Source organism: Macrotis lagotis, chromosome 1, assembly GCF_037893015.1.
Source record: "Macrotis lagotis isolate mMagLag1 chromosome 1, bilby.v1.9.chrom.fasta, whole genome shotgun sequence".
In the NCBI taxonomy this organism is placed as follows: Eukaryota; Metazoa; Chordata; class Mammalia; order Peramelemorphia; family Peramelidae; genus Macrotis; species Macrotis lagotis.
The window spans coordinates 546,285,935-546,309,376 of NC_133658.1; the positions used below are offsets into that span (position 1 = coordinate 546,285,935).

At 34.0% G+C, this 23,442-nt stretch overlaps 1 protein-coding gene across 11 annotated transcripts in view; it reads right to left on the minus strand.

The window, feature by feature from the left end:
* Positions 1 to 23,442, minus strand: part of ABI3BP (ABI family member 3 binding protein) — a 278,236-nt gene that overhangs the window by 146,191 nt on the left and 108,603 nt on the right. For all 11 annotated transcript variants that reach the window (XM_074214347.1, XM_074214345.1, XM_074214338.1 and 8 more), the window contains exons 3-4: positions 14,352 to 14,420; positions 4,208 to 4,340 (exon numbers count right to left, since the gene is read on the minus strand). In XM_074214347.1, the coding sequence (XP_074070448.1) occupies positions 4,208 to 4,340; positions 14,352 to 14,420 (202 nt within the window). The remainder of the gene's footprint in view (positions 1 to 4,207; positions 4,341 to 14,351; positions 14,421 to 23,442) is intronic.

Genomic DNA, 23,442 nt, shown 5'->3' on the forward strand with positions numbered 1-23,442 from the left:
TTGATATGGAAAATTTGAGGTCAGAAATAAAAAAAAAAGGAATCAGCCATCCAGTGCACTTTTTTCATTTCTCTAGGCTAAATTAGTTTGCATGAACCTACTATGGTGAAATATTTGTTATCCTTGTAGCCCAAGCCAAAAACTGGAGTTTATGAGATTATAACTACAAAATTTGGTGTTCCAGGAGCCTGCCAAAGACATTCAGGTTTGGATAGTTGTGGAATATTGTATTCCTGAAGGAGAACTTCAGCTTTACTCAAATTTCAATATCCAAGAAATAATGATCCCCTCTTGCACCACTATTTGCTTATATAAATCTACTGTATTGAGCTAAATTCTAAAAAAACAGCTGCAGGCACATCTGAGGGTAGACTCTGGCCCCCAAATCAGTAGGCTTTCCAAAGCCTGCTTCTAATTATACTCATTTACCATTTTGGTGGGTTCATTTATTTGGTATAATGTCTATGGTATTTATGAAGCTTTTTGATTCTAATGTTCTTTTCTCAGATCAATGCAAGGGCCTGAGCCATGAAGGAAGGGCTCACTTGGATATCTTTACTAACTAGGAAGAGGGAACCAATAACTTATGGAATCTAAAAATGATTCAAGAACCTTGGTTTCAGTCATTACTTTTTAATTTTCTCTTCCTTAACACCAACAGAATATTTGTGGGGGGTTTTGTCCACTTTCCATCTGCAGCTCTCCTTGGTTTGAAATCCAAGGAACATGATTCTCTCATGCACCAGCCCCTGATTCCCCTCCCCCCACCTTTTCAGCTTCCTTTTGGTCTTATCTTTATCCATTAGATTGCAAACTCCTTGTGGGCAGAGACTTTCTTTTATCTTTAAATCCAACAATTAGCATAGTGCCTAGATATAGTAGGCACTTGATAAATGCTTAGTGAAAATAATTATTGAATAGACTTTTAATAAATGGAAAAATTGATTTCGAATTTTAGCCTTTGCATTCTGATATTCATTCTCTTATGGAAATACAAACAAAGAATACAATAGTTTATGAAGGAGATGAAGCATATAGGTTTATAATCTAGTAAGAGGGATAATACATGGGTCACAGATGGGACTTTAGAAAATGTCCTTGTTCAACTATCTCATTTTAAAGATGAAGAAATTGGGTCCTTGATCATAGTTACAATAAGTATTTCAGGCAAGAGTCAAACCCAGGTCTTTCTGATTTCAAATCTAGTGCTCCATTTACCAAACTGTGATCTATTTCCTATATTTACAAGTAACTATAACACAGGATATATAAACGCAGGAAAAAAAAGTGCAAAAATCTATATCAGATTCAAGGAGGAGAAAATCATGCCAAAATCATGCCAAAAATTACAGAAATAATTTGGTATAATGAAAAGAGCATTCAATTTGGAGTCTGGAGGGCTAGATATGAATCCTAGATAATGGAATTGTTGGTTGTGATGTGTAGTTAGAGGAAAAGAACGTACCTTCTCAAAGCCTTCACTTCATCATTTGTAAAATAGGATAAAACTTGTACAACTAAATTGAAGAGGGTAGTTGTAAGGGAAATTATTGCTAAATCTAAAAATGCTAAAGTTTTAAAAAGTTTAAATTACACTGAGATTTTAGAGACTTTTGGAACATACTACATACATGTTTTTATTCTTATCTAAATAATATTCTGCTACTTTCCATGATTTTTTCCCTTTTATTCTTAAATGGGTAAAGAAACAAAATGGTTGGCTAATGTGCCCAGGGTAGCAATTTCTAGTGGTCATAATTAAGTTTTTATTAGATACAGTCTTTAAAGAATGTGCACATCACAGAAGATACATTCCAATTAGGTAAATTTATAATAGTTTTCATGTACTACTTTAGATTAGGCTTAAATCAAGTCTATCTAATCTTTGTCCCTTTCTATTTCAGATATTTCCTTGTGCTATTAAGCTCTTTGAAGCTTATTTCAATTAACAAATATTTATTCACAAGGAAAGTTCTTCATGTGAAAGATATAGATTGAACATAAAAAATATGACTTATGAAGTAATATGGAATTTCATTCAAGCTTTGCAAATTAGGGGGAGTAAAGGAGTTTCTGATCAATGGAAATAAGTAACTTTTGAGATAGATTGATACAGTAAAGCTAAGTAAATCAATGAGCATTTTCAGTTAGTAAACACTTAATAAGCAACTACCATGTGTTAGGTACCATGCTAATTGCTAGTGATACAAAGAAAAGCACATGTTGCACCAACTTTACCCTGACTGAGAAGTTTCAGAGTTCTAATTTTTTCTGGTTTTAACTGTTGGGAGAGTTTGAAATGTAGAAATGGAACCTTAAACTAACACAACTATTGGTTTTCATAGCATTGGCACTCAGACCCAAGCCATCTTGACTTATTACCAGAAGAATATGTATTTTTTTTCCAAGGGAATGCAGGCTTGCTTAGGGATAGGTGAAATAGGGATGCTTCAGATTCTGTCAAATGTTGGAGAAATATTTTTTCAGACAAATTTGAGTTTGGCAAAAATGTCAATTTTTCTTGCCAAACACTTCACTTTTCAGAATCATGAATTCTTTCAAGGAAATTTAATCTTCACTTTTTTTCTGATTTATTTCCATAATCAAAATGCATTTATAAGACATTATTGATATTTGAGAACACAGACAAATGTTTTCCAAAGGCTTTTTTTTAATAGACAAAGACAAATGTTGTCAAAAGAAATCAAAATCAAATTTCAAAAATCAAAACCCCAGGTCTGAATTTATATCAAATAGATTAGTTTTGAGGTAAAATTATTTGCTATGTTTATCTAGATTCAAACTTCTGAACCATTATATGCTTCAAAGCATTATGCAGCCTATTTAGATATTTGAAGTTAGGGACTGAAACAAAACTGGTACAAAAAGTAACAAGTTTCCATATTCGGGTCCATTCATATAAATGGTGGTTCATAATCTGTAAACCACTTTCTTTTTTTGCTTATTTTTACATCTCCAGGACCTAGTACAATACCATAAATAAACATTGGACTCCATAACTGTCTTTGTTGATAAAGATAAACTTTTCTAATGTAAGTTTATCCACTCTCCATATTTTTGAAGTAGCTGTCCCACAGTTAGCTCACCCTCAGCATGATCAAAACAGAATTAATTATATTTTCCCCAAACTGAACCTATTTTTCAAACTTCTATATTTCATTTGATCAGACTTCCTTCTAGTCATCCAGATCCTCAACCTTATAGTCATTCTCAACTTTAGAATCTCCTTCTTCCACCAAATCTAATCAGTTGTCAAGTCTTATCAATTCCTGATACAAAAAATCTCTCACATTCCTTTCCTTCTTTCTCCTCACAACCACCACCTCATCAACCTCTTGTCTAACACAATGATCTCTTAACAAACTCAAGTAGAAATGGGTGCATATAACAATCCATGTGACCATCATATTGATCTAGAAAATCACAGTGATATTATTATTTTATATTTTTATTTATCTGAAGTATTTCCCAATTACATTTTAATCTTGTTCAAATCAAAGTTGGGAAAGTTGTGGGCAGCATGTAACCTTGTAGTTTTGTGTTTGAGACTTGTAAATATTTCTTTGCCTTGTTTTTCCTCTCACGATATATACTCCATACAACTAAGTTATATTTCTTAAGGGCAGATCTGAACATGTCATTTCCCTACCCATTAAACTTCAATAGCTCCCTATTATATCTAGAATCAACTACTAATTTCTTTGACATGCAAAGTCCTTTGTGATATGGTCCCAACTCATTTTTCCAGGCTTATTATATACCTCCTTATTTATTTTACATTCTAATCAAACTGTCCTTTTGGTTATTTCTCATATTGATACTCTGTGTCTTGTTTTTCTGTCTTTGTACAGGTGGATCCCTTATGCCTAGAATCCCAGATTTCCTACAGAGTTCACTTCAACTTCAAACTGATAAAAGAGGCTTTTCCTGATTCCCTTAAATGCCAGTCCTTCCTGGGTCCCCCTGATAATCATGTTTGCTGTATGTGTATGTATTTTATATATTTTGTATCTACTTATATGCATAAAAGCTGATAGACTGTAAATTCCTTGAGGGCAGGGACTATTCTATTTTTATCTTTATAACTCCAGCAACAAGTACATTATAGACTCTTAATAAGTGTTTGTTACTTAATCAAAACCACATGCTACTTGTAGGATAAGAAAACTGAGTTTTGATAAATTACCTGTCATTAGGACACTGAACTGGTAAGGTCCAATCATACTGTGGGTTGATGAGGAAACCCCAGGATAGAAAGACTGAGCTTGGTGTCAAAGTGCCAACCACCATTTGGAGAGGTTTGCGGGTACGAGATTTACCTGTGGAAGCAACACACAGATTAAATTTGATAACACTTAGTATTTACACATCTTGGATGAAGAGAATCAAGTGTTTTGCAAAGATAATATAGAGTGAAAACTCCCTAACTCTTCTTTTCCCTAATGTGTTTATTTATTCAGTGGGATTTGACTTCCTTGTTCAAAAGTGAATTTGAATCTCATCTGAATATTTTGAACTCTTGCTGGTTAAAATGTGTATAAATGTATGTATTACATGCATATATATATGTGTATATATTCACACACATATTTATGTTGCATGTTATATATTATATACACATAAAGAGCATATATTTTATATTTCTCAATAATTTTAGTTCTAAGCCCATTTGACTTTATGAAGTTTACTACAGAATTAAATTATGCTATAGTTCTTTAACTCTCAATACTTTGACTTACTTTCAATTATAGACAGAAAGAAGGCCATCAGATTTAACTAATCTAATTTATTAGTTAATCTAATTTAACTAATCTAAATTGATGTCCATGAAGAGACTTTTCTTATTGTTTGTGTTATTTGTCTGCTAAACTGGAAGCATCTCCATTATTAAAATTGTAATAATTGTGTAATAATGAAAAATACATTTTTAAATAATCTAGTCCTATAGCTTTTCTCAATGAGAACCATAGCAAGAAATTAAATCTTCCCAGAAAGAGAGATCTTTATCATCATCATCATCATCATCATCATCATCATCGGGAAGTAGGGTACAATGGGAAAACTGCAATGAGTCAGGAGAGACCTGGGTTGGAATCTCATCTCTTCACATTTATGGATTATGTGGTAAAATCTGTATAATGAAAGTTGACTAGCAGTCAAAGGTTGTTATGAAGAGGACACTCTATAAATGTTAAAGAATTCTCTTAATGTGAGGTCTTTTTATAGAAGTAGTAGGGATTGTATAGAAAGATATTTTCCTAGATCCTCTCATTGTAAAGAGTAGTATAATAATACATTGTTAAAAACTTTTATCATGATATTTGAAGGATAGGTATTGATCTGAATTTCTGAAAATATAAGAAATCATGAGAATGGGAAGATAGTGAGAAAGAAGATAATAACTTCAAGATATAAAAAATAAAACAGTGGCTTTGTCTCTTATACATATATACATAGCCATACATCTATACATACATACATACATACATACATACAAACAACCTACATCCATATGTCTATCCATCTCTCTGTTCATACATCCATCAGTCTGTCTATCACTCTAGGCATTAAAAGAATTAGAACAGTTAAGTGGTAGTGGGAATTGAGGGAGCAACACTGGCTTCCCTCTGATGTGACTCAATTCTGGATCTAGTTCCATTCTTTCTACTCAATTATAAGTTCAGTTCAAATTCTGTTTTGTGAGAAAACTTTGTTCAATTGTGGGAATTCTGAGAGGACTTTGTTGCATTGTTTGGACCCAGCCCTGTGTGTCTAGGAAGCTGGACCACCTCTACCTGCCGCTTAGAGACCCTTACTGGAGGACCTAGATTATGCTGAACAGAAATCAGGTTAGATCCAAAGATTGATGCAAGAATCTTTCTCACAATTGTATATCCAAAGCAAATCATATCTTATTTTAAAATTGGTCCCATAATATACTGCTTAAATGGTTATTATTTCCATATTCCTTTGATTGTTTTGATTCCTTAAAGGGAATGGGACAACTCTTTTTCTGATTTCAAAAAATTATACCTATTCACTCTTCCCCTTCCAACTTGGAAAGATGACATGCATTGCTAAATAAATTGATATGCCTGGAAACTTGAATCTTTGTTTCCTCATTCATTTCATCTTTTATTCACCACAAAATACATATATAAATTTATCAATATATAAAAATATTTATATGTGTTTTGTTATCTCTCTATGTATGTGTATATATATATATGTATGTATATATTTTGTTTCTAGAATATATCAGAAAAAAAATTAAAAGAGAAGGCTATGTATTTTAGGAAGTAATAGCATGATATTGATAAAAGAACATTACAATAGGAACCAAGGGGATTGGTTTCTGATCCTGACCACTACCACTATCTATGATACTCTGAGAAAGTCATTTAACTTCTAAAACTCTTAATTTCTTCATCTGTAAAATGATATTTAGATTAGAGTATAACTAAATTGATTTCCAATTTTAATATTCTGTAGTTCTATCAAATGATCAATAGACATCAGGCAGTGGAACTAAAATAAAATGTTCTATTTTCTTTTCCTTTCTGTTCAAGAAATTTTCTGGTTTTGAAGAGAATTTTTGCTTGTATATTTGTTGTAGGCAAGGCATAAGCTTTCTTATCCTAAGATCAGAAAGAAGGAAATAGTTGTTAGGAATGTTGTATTTATAAGTGTTGGGCAGATGAAATTTTTGTGACTAAAATGTGAATCTCATTTTGCCCAAGAATTTTTGAAAATTATTTTCAAGATTGTTTACTCCATTTTTAGATTAAAAAATTTTTAGGAGTTTCTCTTCAATGGAAAACATCAAAGACTGGGAAAAACATAAGATATTTGGGTATAAATAACTTACAAATTGGGATATGGAGAAGAAGGGAATTTAATAGATAACAAGAAAGTAACTTTTTATTAAATTTAAGGAAATCGGGGAAAATGGTCCGGTTTTGCTCATCTTGAAATCTCACTTTTTGCTACTCTCTGAAACTCTTTTGGTATCGATCCATATAATTTAGCAACTCCCAAGAAATCTAACATGTAACCTCTGATCTCTCTCCAGTTCCCCCTTTGGCCCTCTTCCACTCCTCTTTAAAAGACAATAATTTTTCCTCCTTCAGAACTTTCATAGCATATTTATAGATTTTTTACTATGTCCATAACTATGTTGTATTCATTTTTATCCTTGTCTCAACTCCTTTATATTAATAATTCTTTAAAAATGGAGGTCATGACTTCTTCATCTTGGTATTTGTCCTACAAATAGCAGATGCTTAAGAAACATTTGTTGAACTGAAACTTTAGTGTTATCTTAGTCTCTTGCCTCTCCCTCTTTTCCTCAATTCAATTGGCTAGTGAGGTCTATTGAGTCTGGTTTTGCAATATCTTTCATATCCACACCCTTCATTCCCATTGTCACCATCCCAAGTCAAGCCTTCATGACCATCAGCTTGGGCTTTTACATTTGTTAGAGGTTAATATTGCTATAGCACTGAACAAAAGGAAGTCAATCTTGTGTAGTTGAGATTCTGGAAGTAGATGGATGGTACATGATAATTATTCTCTGGGCCTATTTAAGAGGGAAAGTGAAGCTGGAGAGGACCACTGTCCAGCAGGATTTCTCCTCTACAACCCTTCATTCCCACACCTCCCCTTCCCCGAAAAACAACAAAGGTATTTCCAATACTGGATTGGCTTGGGCACTAGGGTTCAAGCTACAGATGTTCCTTGACTCAGCTTTCTGGTGGATTTTGGCCATATTTATTTGTCTTAAAAAGGGTATTAAGAAAGCCCTTTATTTGTCTTAAAGGACATTAAGAAAGCTCACCTATGGGGTTGGAGCCCTTCAGATTTGGCCAAAGTACCAAAACATTGAGTTGCTACAACTTATCTTCCTGACCAGGCCTGCTTTCATATGAAGGACAGGGGAAGCTTTATTTCCTCAAGCTAAATTCTTCATTATCTTATATATGCCATGGCTAAATAAACCATCTTTTGTTATTTATTGAAAAAACTATTTATGTTCCATTTCATTCCAACACTAAACTTAAACCATTAAAGACTGAGCCTAGGTCAAGTCATTTTAGGAATAGGGGCTTCAGTTTGTAGGATAATTGTAGGAAATTGTTAGATTATAGGAAATTTATGTGTAGGTAATGAAGGAAATATTCTGGATAAAAACCTAGTGTATGATCAAATATATATCATTTTTTTGAGTCAACGAAGTTTGAGAATGGTAGAGGGGATGGGGGAATTGAGATAGACTGAGGTAGATAGAGTGGAGTGAAGAAAGGATTCATCGAATATGTATAGAACAAAAAGTAGAAGAGTCAGAAAAATGTGGCCCTGGTAGATCTGAGCAGTGAATCCTGAATATAGAGGGCTTTAGACTGGAGTTTTCCCAACTGAAATGACTGCATTTCAGTGTCATTTCCCTATTCCCTCTCCCCACAAAAAGGACATATAGATCAATGCTTTATGAATCTGTATTTTGGGCAGTTAGGTAGAGCAGAGTTTAGAAGCCAGACCTAGAATCAGGAGGAACTGAGTTCAAATCCCTTAATCATAGTTTGCCTCCATTTCCTGATGTGAAAAATGAGGATAATAATGATACCTCCCAGGGTGTTGAAAGTATCAAATATACTTGATCAATAATATGTTTAATTAAATTTATTAATAACATATTAAATTAATAATTGATCAGTAATATAAAGTGTTCAGAACAGTCTAGTATTTAGTGATAATTAAATTTTAATTATTAATATTGTAAATTCCTTTATCCATATAGATCTCAGTCCCTCTGTGACTGGGCAGATGGACTTTCCACAGCCAATGAACTCATTATGTGGTGGTTAAACTGGGAGAGAGCTTCTCAACTTAGCTATGTGTGCCCTCAGACCACAGACATCATATATTTCCAAGTTTGTATTTCAAGTTTTTCCAGCTTATTAGGTTATGCCAAAGTTTTCATTCTGATGATTTAGTTTTCCAGGTCCCAGGGTCATTTCTATGCCAGATGAGTCACTATGGAAGTTGAAGGGGAGGTCACATAGTGCATAAACCAGCAATGGGCAGTGATAAGCGGCTATTAGTAAGGTTTGGTCTCTTTCTACATATATGAATATGGCATTTTTGTGCTCTTTCTGGACTGTTTTGGGAAGAAGACATCCAAGTAGACACAGGGTGATCTATTATTTTAGGGGACTACTTGTCTATGATTGGTACTTTCATGGTAAATTATCTATACTACCAATGGAGTGACTCTAAAGAATAATATGTCAATATATGTGGGTAAGGGCAGGGAATTGGGAGAACAGGGAGTTATTAGATTCAAAAAATTAGAGAATCAATTCTACATATTCTAAACTTACTGCTAAATTTTAGGAATAATAAAATGATCCTTTGCAGTTAGTGTGTTCTGTGACCACATCCCCATAGGACAAGAATCAATGATCATTTTCCTACCTATTTTCCAGGATGAAAAAAGAAATCTGACATTTTGAGGACTGTGTCACTTGAAGATGCAGCTCTGTATATTTGCTGCTAAAAATTCTATATCATTATCATGGCTATACCCTCCAACCATTTCCAACTCACTGGAAATTTCAACCTCAATCTCACATCTCTAATAGACAAACTTTCTCCTTATCCTGCCTGAACAAGGAGAGCCTATGAGCCATCCTTCCTTCTACTTGGCCTCAATTTCCTTCTTCTGGTTTTATTTATAGCAAAAATGTTAAAGTTGATATGGTACAAGAGGTCAAGCAATATGTTTATTTGTTATTTACTGGATAAAGCTCTCTCATTTAAAGTACCCATAGTCAAAGTTTCTTAAAAGGATAAAATACTGTGAATCTTACCTTTTTCTTTGCTGACACTTGGACTCATAATTACAGATATGGGAGAGAGGTATACAGGATTAAGGCTGACTTTTTATTTTCCTTTGTTTCACAGAGTGGTATAGTTAAAAAAAATCATCAGGTGACAATGAGCCTCTCCATTATTAGCTAGAATAGTCCTTGGAAAACATATTTAGTTAATTACTGAGGCCATACATGAAGTTCTTCCATCATGAAAGAACTTAAATGGAGTATGTGTTCTGTTGGCATAGACCTCAAAGACTCAGGTCATCTCCTTGTCATAATGATCTCTATAGTAAAACAGAGTGAAGTTTCTTCTTGTAAAAGAGACTTTATTAATATTGAAGAAATCATAATTAAAAGAGATCATATATGTAGAATGTGACCAGAAAAAGTATAAATTGATACAGTAATAAAAATCATTGAGGTTTTTGACTCTGAAGGAAGTAAATATTAACATCATTGGTATTGAAGCTACTACAGCTATGTGCCTGATCAATTTGAGCATCTATACCACCTTGGCAGGCAATAAAGAGGAGAGGCAGCTGCCTATAAGGTAAGATTTTGAAGGGTGTTTGCTGGTCTACTATAAAATGTGAAATTCTACCATAATAGAATTGCTCCTTTTTGCTAAGGTATATATTTATCTAAATTAAGATGCCATCATCTATCACAGGGAAATATGTATTAAGCCATTATCATTTATTTAATAGCATTGGCCAAGACTAGTTTCTTAGATTTTTTTCCAACATGAAAGTAGGTTTAATTCAGGTAATGGATTCTAATCTGTGGTTCTATAAGGGTGGGACAAAGTTATTTTCAATTTTGAATTATCTTGAATACTTTTAAGTGGAAATGTATTTTGGTCAGAATCTTAAATTGTCACTCAATTTGCATCAAGAAACTTATTACTTTTAATGCTATTTTCAAACAAAAAAGGCTAAAACCAATTTTTAAAACCAGGCAATATATTGTTGATAAATTTAATATTTCAGGATAGTTGAATTATCCTTATAGTATTTTTATAAAAAAAAGTCTTTATCAAGTCTTTGAATGAAAAATGCAGCTGGCTAAATTTTTTTTAATATAAAAAGACACAAATATATGATCCTTGAATGAATTCTACTATTTTCTTTGGAATTTAAGCAGAGTAAATAAAAGATCTTCATAAATTTACTAATAAGGTCCATAAAAATGATTGAATTTTACCAGGCATTTTGTTTAGAGATAATTGCTGGTGAATAAAGGGTCGAAGTATAGAGTGCTTAGCCAGAAGGTAGATCTGCACAGCTCATACATGTGCATGTGTATGTTTTTATGTGTATGTATGTATGTATGTATGTGCATAAGGAAAAGAAAAATGGAGGGCAAATTTGAAATGAGGGCCCTGGCAAAGTAATCCAAAAGGCCCAATCACAAACCACTTATGGTGGTGAAGAAATATCATTAATTTAAGCCTAAGAAAATTAACTTATTTTTTCACTTGGAAGCAAACATGGTCCATAGAAATAATTATAAAAAAGGAATTTTATTTTTGTTGCCATCATTTCAAACACAAAGTAACAAGTATATTAAATAGTTTAATCATCTTAAATGAGAGATCAAAAATTAAATTAAAATTCTTGTGACATCTATTGTATAAAATTGACGTTGTCTTTGTAACTCAGAGAAATTAAACTTCAATTAGTCTTTAACACCCTTCTGAAATAGATTAGGAAAACTGAGAAAGATCAAACAATTATCATAGTTGGTCACTAAAAATCTATATAATACGAATTGTTTTAAAGATATTCAGAAACCGGCACAGTGGATAGAGCACCAGCCCTAGAGTCAGGAGTACCTGAGTTCAAACCTGGTCTCAGACACTTAATAATTACCTAGCTGTGTGGCCTTGGGCATGCCACTTAACCTCATTGCCTCGCAAAAAAAAAAAAAACAACCTCAAAAAAATTAAGATATTCAGAAATCTAGGGCACTAAATGGTGCAGTGGGTAGAGCACTAGCCCTAGAGTCAGGAGGATCTAAGTTCAAATCCGGCCTCACACACTTAATAATTACCTAGATGTGTGACCTTGGGCAAGTCATTTAACCCCATAGTCTTGTAAAAAAAATATTCAGAAATTTAATGGGAATGTAATATACTTAAAATACATAAAGCCTGCTAAATATTGAGATTCTTTAGGGTTTTGTGAGAATAACATAAAATGACATGTCAATTATTTGACCTAACAAAGTATTATATACATACTATTACTATCATCATCATCATTATTATCTTTAGGTTTTTTTTGGTAAGGCGGTGGGGTTAAGTGACTTGCCCAAGGTCACACAGCTAGGTAATTATTTAAAGTCTGAGGCCAGATTTGAACTCCAGACCTCCTGACTCCAGGGCTGGTGCTCTATTCACTGCACCACCTAGCTGTCCCCATCATCATTATCTTAAAGCAGAATTCAAAAACATATAAGGAAGTTCTGTGAGAATTCTTTTAAAAATTGAAATATAGGGTAGCCATGGAATTACATTATTTTTTTCTTGTTCATAACAGTTGAAATAGGAACTCCGTTCACATTTTTATTCAAATACGTGGGGATGCTTCCTTCTTGGGAGAGAGATGGAAGACAATGTTTGCAGAATGTTGCACTATTAGATATAGTCATTACATTGGTCCATTTTGCTTAGCACTTTTTCTTACTAGGAATAATTTGTCATGGGATTATATCAGGAATTGACTAAGAAATATGGGCTGTGAGAAATATTTCACTATTAAATGGTAATGAATGGCTAAAATGCATTGTGTGGGTTTGGGGGGACAGGGGATGAGAAAGTAGTTTCTAAGATTATTTATTTAGAACTAAACAGAATTTTAGTTGTCATACATCTATTGTTAGTAAACAGCAGAATTAGAATTTGAATGTAGCTCCCCAGTACTTTTTTCAATGCCTTCCCCTTTGTTGTTGCTATTCAGTTATTTCAGATATGTCAGACTCTCTGTGAATCATTTGGGATTTTTTTTGGCAGAGATACTGGAATGGTTCGCCATTTCCTTCTCCAGATCATTTTCCAGATGAGGAAACTAAGGCAAACAAGGTTAAGTAACTTGCCCAAGGATCATACAGCTGGGAAGTGTGAATTTGAGCTCAGCTCTTCCTGACTCAGGGTCTAACACTTTATCCACTGCACCACTTAACTTCAATTTTCTCTCCAAAGGAAAAGTACTCAGAGGTTCTTTACATAATCTGTGAAGTTTTTTAAAAAATATATTATTATAAATGATGATTTATTATAATTGAATTTTTACCATGATATATATATATATATATATATATATATATATATATATATATATATTGCTACTTTGAGACATGATTCAGACTCTACTAGACTGACAAAAGAATCCAAAGCACAAAAATATTAAGAATTATTGGGCTATGTGGATTCTAATGTTCCTTTCCAGCTCCAAATCTCAAGATTTGAAGAGAAGTAGAACTCTTGTTACTTTTGAAATTCTACCAATTTTTCCTGTAATAATAACTCTAGCTAGCATTTATAAAGTGTTTTAATGCATTTTACATGTTTTCTCATTTTACCATCACAATAACTCTGTGAATGAGGTATTATTATTATTATCCCCATTTTACAGATGAAGAAACTTACCGATGCAGTCCCTCACAGCTATAAATCTAAGATCTAAGGAAATCCATCAAATGCAATATTCAAGTGGGGAGTGTCACTATCAAAATTATCTTTTTTTTCCTGCTCTCCTCTTCTACACATTTCATTTTCCTTGTCTACCTCTCCTTTTTCCCTCTTCTATTCTTCCCCTTGGTCCCCAATCTCTCCCCAAATGCAGAGCAAGATATTTCACCAACACAAGCAGTAAGCAGGGATGGAAGGAAAGTTGCTAGAACCAAAATTTCTCTCCATTTATGACTTGGAATCCACAAATAATAAGGCTTGCCTGAACATTTAAAAAGGAACATCCTCCCTTGACTCACTCATGGTAAAAATTAAACATGAACTTAACTCTCAGCATGTGTATAACATCACTCTAAATATCAACTCCCCTGTTTATGAAGAGTGAATTGTGTGAAGAGAGGATTGATGATAATAGTGATAGTTATAGCTAACATTTATGAAGTGCTTACTAAACTCTATGCTAAGGTTTTACAGATATCTCATTTGATCCTCACAGCAACGCTATAAAGTAGGCTTTATTATCCTCATTTTACCGATGAGGAAACAGGTAAATTATGGTTAAATAACTTGCCCAGGATCACACAGATAGTAAGTATCTGAGGTAGAATTTGAGCTCAGGTCTTCCAGATTCAAAACCCCAACTCAATCCACTGTTTCACCCAGCAGTGCCGTTAGATGTCATTTTGTATGGACAAGTTAATAATTCTCAAAAACAAAGAAAAAATATTACTTGTAATTAAACAGAAATATGAATTTTATAATACCTGAACATTTTTTCTTTTGGCTTGGAGGGGGTACAGGTCGCACAACTATCAAATATTTAGGCTCTGCATCTGAAAAAAATCAATAACATTCATTAATAGAAACATTTACAAGTGATATTTCAAATCTAATAATCAATATCTATTTCACTGTCAATCACATTAATTAAAGTGAAAAATAGTAGGAAAAGGGTATTTCTTATGACTACTTTAGTCAATCAATTTTTTGAAATTGAAAATAAAACCATTGAAAATCAAATGATGTATTGGATGAATTTTTTTTTTAAATTGAGCGAAACTTATCTACACAGATTTTTGTATTAGTTTTTTTGTGAATGTTTTCCCTTCATGAAGGAGAAAAGACAATTGCACAACCAAGTCACTAAAGATGGCAGACCTTAGCAGCCTTTTGGTTGATTACCACCATCCAGCATCCCGCATTATGACCAGTGCTTGAGGAGTTAGAAAAAAAAGGAGAGAATACATTCACACAAAATACACATGGATCTCATATGCTGAACAATCTGGCATCTCTTACTGTCATCACGGTGTCTATGAATATTCACAATTACACAGTTAATTTGTTCTCTGTTTATATAATTGGAATTCTTAAATCATGAGTCGTATTTTTCTTGAAAACAAGTTTTCTTGTAAATAAAGGTTCAATGCATACTTCTATTTAATGGAAAGAATATTGGATTGGGAGCTAGAAGAGTTGGGTTACAATCCACTTCCCTGTTAACTATCCATGAGATTTGGGGCAAATCAGATCACCTCAGCAGCCCTCAGGTTTCTCACCTCTGAAATGATAGAAGTTCAAGCTAAATGATCTCTAAAGTGTCTCTCATTTTAAAAAAATCTCTGATTCTATAATATTTCCAGTCTAGTTACTAAAAACATCTCATTTGGAATCCATCAAATGGTTCACATGTCATTAATTAGTAAATTAGTAGATGGCCCAGTTGCCAATTCTGTTCTTAATAAAATGGTTAGTTTATATAATCCTCACCATGGATCGTTAGCATATGAAAATGATGCTCATTAAGCCTAGCAAAATTATGCTTAGACTTACTTTTGTTGTTTCCCAGGCTAATGCTTAGGTACACACACACACACACACACACACACACACACACACACACACACACACTCCTCCTATTGGATATGTTAAGAATTCCTAATAAGGATAAAGAAAACAAATTCAATTGACTTCTTTGGTTGACCTTTAACAAAGTCAAAATGGATCAAGCTTATCAGATGTGTCAGCTATATAAGAAAGGAACCAACCTTTGAGAACAGCCTTGTTCAAAGCAGGTGCTAAGAGTTAGAAGACCTGGGTTCCAGTCTCAGCTCTGTTCCTTACTTCCCATTTGGTCACGAGCAAGATATTTACTCTCTCTGATCCAAGTTTCTTTATCTGTTCAAATAATTGTATTGAACTACATGGTTTCTAATGGACCTACCAACTTTAAAGCCTTGGTCCAATAAAAGGTAAACTTTTGGAGGTCAGGGAAGGGTTTACTTTTGTCTCTGTATCCTTAGTATGTGCCTGATAGTAGGTATTTTAGAAATACTTAATGATGAAAAAATTTATATGATAGTTGCTAACAGCTAGATCAGCCAGTTAGGTGGCACAGAGGATAGAGGACCAGACCTGGAGTCAAGAAAACCTGAGTCCAAATACAGTCCCAGAGATGTACTCGCTATGTGATCCTGGGAAAGTCACTTACCCTGGTCTGCTTCACATTTCAATCTAAAATGAGCTGGAGAAGGAAATGCCAACCACCCCAGTATCTTTGCCAAGAAAATCCCAGATGTAATCATGAAAAATCAGACATAACTAAAAGGACTGAACAACAAAAAAGCAGTTAGAGGGTGCAATGGATGGAGTATTGGACAAGGAATCAGGATGAATTGAATCCAAATCTGTCCATAAATACTCAACAGCTGTAAACCTGGGCATATGACAATCTGTGCCTCAGTCCCCTCATTTATAAAATGAGAAGATAACACCTATTTTATAAAGTTGTAGTGATCAAATTATATAATATTTATAAAGCTTTTTTTGTGTTATATAAATGCCAGCTATTAGTATTATTACTTGTTGATTTTATTTACAAGTGGAAATGATACTACTATTAAGATAGGCTGGTAAACTGGAATAAATCAATTAAACTTACAAACAAGAGACCTAGATTGAAGTCCTGTCTCTATAACTTAGAAACTATTAATTACTGATTTGTTTAAGTCCTGCCTGAGTCTTCATGACTCCATGTGGGGACATTCTTGGTAAAGCTACTGGAATGATTTGTTATTTCTTTCTCTAACTTTCCAAATGAGAAAACTGAAGCAAATAGAATTAAGTGACTTGCCCAGGGTCACACAGTTAATAAGTGTCTGAGGCCAGATTTGAACTCAGAAATATAAGTATTAATGTCTCCACTTCCTATACTATCCACTTTACCACCTAGCAATCCCATTAGCTGTTAGACCTTAAGTAAATCATTGGATCTCAAAGAAGCTCAGTTTCCTTATTTATAAAACAAGGGATTCCAACTACTAGCACAATTTAGTAAACTGTACAATAGTCTAAACATGAGTTATTTTTATATTTCATTACTTCATAGATACTTGGTTTTACCCTCACACAAATAATCTCTCTGTGTCTCTTCTTATTTAGAGTCACTTAGAGTCATCATCTTGTGGTCAGTCTTCTGAATCTCCTCTAACTTAGCAGTACCAGCCTTAAAAGACACAGAATCCTACCACACTAGTCTGAAAAAAAATTAACTACCTGTAGGCAAGGGCTTCAGCTAAATTCTGGGGATTACAGGCTAAAAAGAAGAGCTTTTGCTTCCCTATTCTCCTTAATACTCATTTCCCCCCTTTTTATATCCAAATTATCCTGTATATAGATCATTTGTACATAGTTTTTGCAATTGTCTCTGCCATTAAACTCTGAGCTCCTTGGAAGTAGGGACTGTTTTTGTTTTTGTTTTTTGCATTCTCGGTGTTTGACTCTTAATAAATCTTTATTGATTGTTTGACTGATTGAAGGAATTTATGGGATATTTGGGTTATATTCGAAGTTCTTCCCAGTCACAACCCTATCCATTTCCTTCAAGAGACCTTTCTTGATCCCCTCCATGTGTTGATACTTTCATTATTACATTGTGCATTTATTTTCTATCTATTCTGCATCTATGAATATGTATTTGTAAGCATGTCATGGTCTCTTAGTAAAAATGTAAGCTCCTTGAGGTCAGGGACTGCCTCTCTTTTATAATTGTTTTTCCATCATCTAGCACAGTGCATGTTTTATAGACTGAACTTAATATTGATTGATTGATTGAGATCACAGATCCATTTGCAAATTCCAAAACATGAATAATCATTTTAATTTTCTCCATGATATTCCCACCCAATCCCACCATATTTTACAAAAAAAAAACTTTCTAACATTCATGCAAAGTAGTGATTTGTTGGAGCCAAAAACAAATTGATTGTTAAGTTTACAGTGTGAGCATTTATGCTTCAGAAATCTGCAAATACTATAAATGAGGGTTTGATTTATTGTTTTTTTAGTTGTCTAGGAAAATGTTAATAATGCAGATTAAATTTAGAAGAGTTGTCATTCTTATAATTTTCCCTTCCCAGAGAACTGGTTGTTAAACATCTACCAGCACATCCCTGGTGCAACTTCTTTATACTATTCTTTTTATTTGATGAGAGAATTAAAATAATGGAAGGAAAGAAGGAAGGAAAGCAGAGAGGGAGGGAGGGAGAGAGAAAGAGAAAAGGGGAGAGGTGAAGGGAAGAATAGGGTGGAGAGAGGAAGAGGAGGGAGAAGGAGAATTGAGGGGGTTGAAGGAGGGAAGAATGAGAGAGAGAGAGAGACAGAAAGAATAAAATACCTAAAATCACTTCTAGAAAACATGATAGCAATGAAATAATGCATTTGTAAAATTATAAAAAAAAGTATAAAATTTGTAAAATAATACATAATTTAAAAATTATAAATAAATGCAAAACTTAGAATGCTCAGTAAAGATAAGCTACTATTTGTCTATGTGTTCCTCATAAAAATTCCTAGTTTAGTATATATAATTTCTTAGATCCAGTCTTTCATGCACTTGTAGATTTTCCTGCTTCCATGGATTAAATCATTTTTAGCTCATAGATAGTCTGTAAAATGAAATCCTGGGAAAATATATTCAGGAGCCAAAAAGAGCATCATGAATGAAGGCATCTGGAAGATGAGATGATCTTTCTATTCATTTATGCTATGGCCAAATTCACACTGTGTAAAACAGATGATGTTGTAACCAATGACAAGTCACAGTAGTATTCCACCACCAGGAGCATATGTTGGCTGTCTCCACTGTTTCAAAAGCTTCCAACATATAAATAGTTTGGTGATTCCCACTGGGAATAGTGAACTGAAATAATTCAAGAAAAAATAAGTTTGTTGTTTTTGTTCCATACTATATGAAATTCCTAATAGATTTGTAGTCATCTGGAAGTTACATATTCTAGAAGAGAGAAGCACAAATTCAAATTATCAACATATAAAAACAAAAGCAAAGCATAAAAATTCTACAGCATAGTCTACAATAATTGCCTAATGTAAGGCATTTGAGAGGAGCTTTACAGTTTGATTAAAACTTCATTTATCTAGGATGCAATTATAATAGTTTTAGGGTGACCTTACTTTCACCAGTAAACATGTTAGTCCCCCAAAGTGGTCTCAGATATTTATTTTGATTATTTATAAGATCACAGGCCCATGTTTTGACCAGAAAGGATCTTGAAAATCATGATGTACAAACCATCATAAAATTGATGATAACTTTGAAGCCCAGAGAGGTAGAGTGATTTGCCCAAAATCAAATTCTAAGGAGCAGAGCCCAAGTTTGAATCTACCTCTGATTTCTGATCTAACATTCCCCCTGCACAGTAGTCAACACGTCTTCATTTTATTCTTATTCAAATGTTTCCTATGAACCTGCCATCCTTATGTTTGGGGATTATTTTTATGAAGATATATGTCATCTCTTTGACATACGTTACTATTTCTGTATCCTCCATCATATATATTTCTCATGAAGAAGGAATGCCCAGTGCCTTATTGTTGTCTTTATCCTGATATGAGTCTCATCTCACCGAGTGTCAGTGATACCTATTGAACTTCTTGGGTTAAAATTTCAAATAGACTTTTATCACACTCTACAAATTATCACTAGAGGTTATTAAAATTCATTATTTTGTTCTCTGTCATGTTCTCCTATGAATCACTGGGAATTTCTTCAACTAGTATTCATCTTCCATATTGCATCAATAGCCCATAATGAATCCAGTCTGAAAATTCCAAATGGACATTTTTCTCCCTCAAATCAAATTTCACTGTAAGGATCTTGTGATTAGATTTTAAAAGTTACCAAAATATTTTTGGGAAAAAAACAGCCAAGATCACAGACCCTTATGATTTAAGAACCACTATGATTTAAATATTTTACAATACATTTACATATTTATTAGCACATTATTAGTTATACTAATTATTTGGAAGACATATACATATAAAAGAGAATCTGAGTTTGTAAGGAACTTCTAATCTTGGAGCAATAAGACTCATGTAGATGAAAAATTTTCTAACATACCGGGTATCCCAAACTTTAAGTTTAAGCTTTTGAAGTTTAAAATGACCCTAAGACTATAACAATGCTTTGTATAACAGAGTATATGAAAGTGCCAATCAAGGAGAATAAATTCATAATCATAAGGTGAAAAGTGTGAATTAGAGCAATTAGGAAAGCCTTCTTAGAGGAGATGAATGAAAGGTAGACCTTGAAGGATGGGTGGGATTTACATTTTCAGTAGGCATTTAGGGGAATAAGAAAGGCTGGTGTCAGGAATCGAGCAGCATGACATGGTTGAGAAAGAATGAATATCCCAGCTGGAGCAGAGGGTTTGTGGGCAATCATATCTGACATTTCAGTAGTAAAGAGCTCTATAAAGTTTGGGGACTGTTAATTCAGCTATGAAATTGCAAATATGCATGTTCATATGTATAACGGGAGCCAAGAAAAAAATCAGGCATTGAATCAAAGTCTATTTTTTTATTTCTGTTTTTTCCCATTGGTTTATTTTTTGTGGGTATTTAAGTTTATGGGAGAATTCTGAATGATTTTACTAAACCCAGATGTGCCTGGTCTCCTAATTTAGTTGTTTACTCACACATAATCACAGAAATTCACACATACACCTCCAGATATTCATTTAGCACATTCAAATGCTTTAGATACACCCTTTTTTTCCTTCACAGGGGAACTTTCTCTCTCCATGAATTATTTTCTCCTTGGCTACACTTGCTGGAGGAGCCTAGGGGATAGGACAGGAGAGTAATGAAGAGAATGTGTACAAGGCTTGTCTCTTCCTAATGCCACTGCTATTGAATTTGGTCAGAGACCCTTTGTCTTTCTAAACGGGACTAATTGGTCCTTTATATGAGTTCAAGGGATATGTTAGTAAGGATTTGGAGATGCTAGCCATCCTCTTCTTCATAATGGATAGAACACTGAACCTGGAGTTGGGAATACAAGTTCAAATCCTGCCTCAGCACTACTTGCGTGACCCTAGGCATGTAATTTAATCTCCCTGTACTCATTTACCTAATCTGAAAAATGGAAATAATAATAGCAATTATCTCCTAGAGCTGTTGGGAGCATAAAATGCTTTTCAAACCCTATAGCACTATATAAATGGCTAAAATCATCATGAATATAAGGATTATAATCACATTTCAAAGAGAAGTCATTTTGGGCAAGTTAGTGGAGAAATGGGAGCATTGTTGAACAGCTTCATTTTGCCCCCTTGTCTTATCTGAAGAGCTGAGAAGTCAGAATCTTTTCCAGTAATGTCTACCCATCATTCTTAAACTCATGAAGAGTTGAGCAGAAGCAGTTGCCTCTATCTTCCTTCAGCTCCCACTTTAGCAAGGATCATCTAATTCCCCATTATTTGATTTACCAAAAGGCACTAAAGTGGTTAAGAGCAACTAAGCTGGTCAAGTAAAATGTGTGTGCCTTTTTTGGAATTTTTCACGTGAGTTTTAGCTTAATAATGCTTTTTGTAGGTGAATATTATGCATAAAAGTAAAATATGCTTTAAAATATGCATTTCACCCTTAACCATGGATATCAACAATGATCCAATGGTGAGGACACCATTGCATGGAACATAATCTCATTCCATCACCAACCCCAATGATCCTGCTGAGTTCTAGAGCTTAGACAAAAATTTTACTCTGATATGACAATAAAAACATGGTTCATATTTAATTAAAAAAAATTCTCTTGGCTACCAGCACTCAAAAGTCAACACACACACACACACACACACACACACACACACACACACACACACACGCATGCTCTCTCTCTCTCTCTCTCTCTCTCTCTCTCTCTCTCTCTCTCTCTCTCTCTCTGACACACACACACACACACACACAAACACACACTCACACTCTCTTCCTCTCCTATTTCAGAAAGCAGTAGTCCATTAAAAGTTGTTGAATCTATTGTGCAGGAGTGTGGGTGGGAAGACTGTGATTGGGGGAAGGGAGGAGTTGCATTTCAGTATCTGAATGTTTGCCCTTAAGAGATGATTACTATTGGGTGTTGTCTGCTCACCACAGAAAGGTTGGCAAAGGTTTGCTTTTAAAGCACAACTTGTACAAACACACATACACATTTTCCAGTGAACTCATCATTTCATTAATGTTCTCTATAAAGGAAGTAGTATTCAAAAGAGGAAAGATGTATTGTTTTAATAAAAAGGTTAGGAAATATCAGTTGCCAGTTGTTAATCCTCTGAATTCAAAGCCTTGACATCAACTCAACATTACTTTTTATTTAATAATCTAGTCAGGATCAATGTCAAATGAGAAGGTATCAGTGAAGGGAATTATCCCAGTGAGATGAACTTATGCAATGGGGAGGATGGGGGGAGAATTTGTCAAAATTTTGAAAGCTGAGATCTAACAGGCAGTCATAGAAAGAATCAAAGAGCAGTGAACTGCATATTGATTAAGTTATGTTGTATTTTAATTTTATTAAACATCTCCCAACTATATTTTTAAATCTGGTTTGAGCCTCACCTCAGAATTCTGCTGACATTTTGAGATCAGCTGAGTTTGACAACGGGAATTTCCCACCATCAAGCATCCCCAGACCACAGTTTTCTCATCTTTAAAATGAAGGTGTTAAGTCTCACATCCTTCCTTGCAACATTTACCTTTGGGTGGTCCTGGCCAAGACACCTAACTTACTTTGCCTTAGAGTTCTCACCTGTAACAGTGGGATAATAATTCCTGTAATACCACTTTATAGGGTTGTTGACAGGATCAAATGAGAGAATGTAAATAAAATACTTTACAAGCCTTAAAACACTAATAAATGTCAGCTGTTGTTAGAATTGTTGCGCTGATGACAACAGTGATGATACCTTTTGATCCTTTCCACTTCTAAAAAAATAAAGAAGAATTGGAAAATTCTTATTATTTGCCCATCATTAGGTCATCCAAAGATCCAGTTAGGAAACAGGAAAGTTGGACTTAAGTCCTCTTAGTTCTTTATTGTCATTTTCATAGGGTCAAAAAGGATGGGCCACTGTATTGAGTGTTTTGTCATTTTCTTCTCCAACTCATTTTACAAATGAGAAAACTGAGGGAAACAGGGTTAAGACTTGCTCAGGGTCACACAGCTTGTTGGTATCGGAGACTGGATTTGGACTCATGAGGATGAGTCTTCCTGATTCCAAACCCAGTATTTACTGTACCATCTTGGAAGTCAGGAAAATTAGAGATTCAATTTGGCCTCATTCACTTACCAGCTCCAAGACCCTAGAAAAGTTACTTTACTTCTTTTTGCCTTAGTTTCTTAATCTATGAAACAGGGGTGATAATGGCACCTGCCAAGCAGAGTTGTTGTTAGAATCAAATGAGATATTTGTAAAGGTCTTTGCAAACCTCACAATACTACATAAATGCTAGCTGTCATTAGTAGTGAATTGGGGTGATCATACCTCAGTGGAT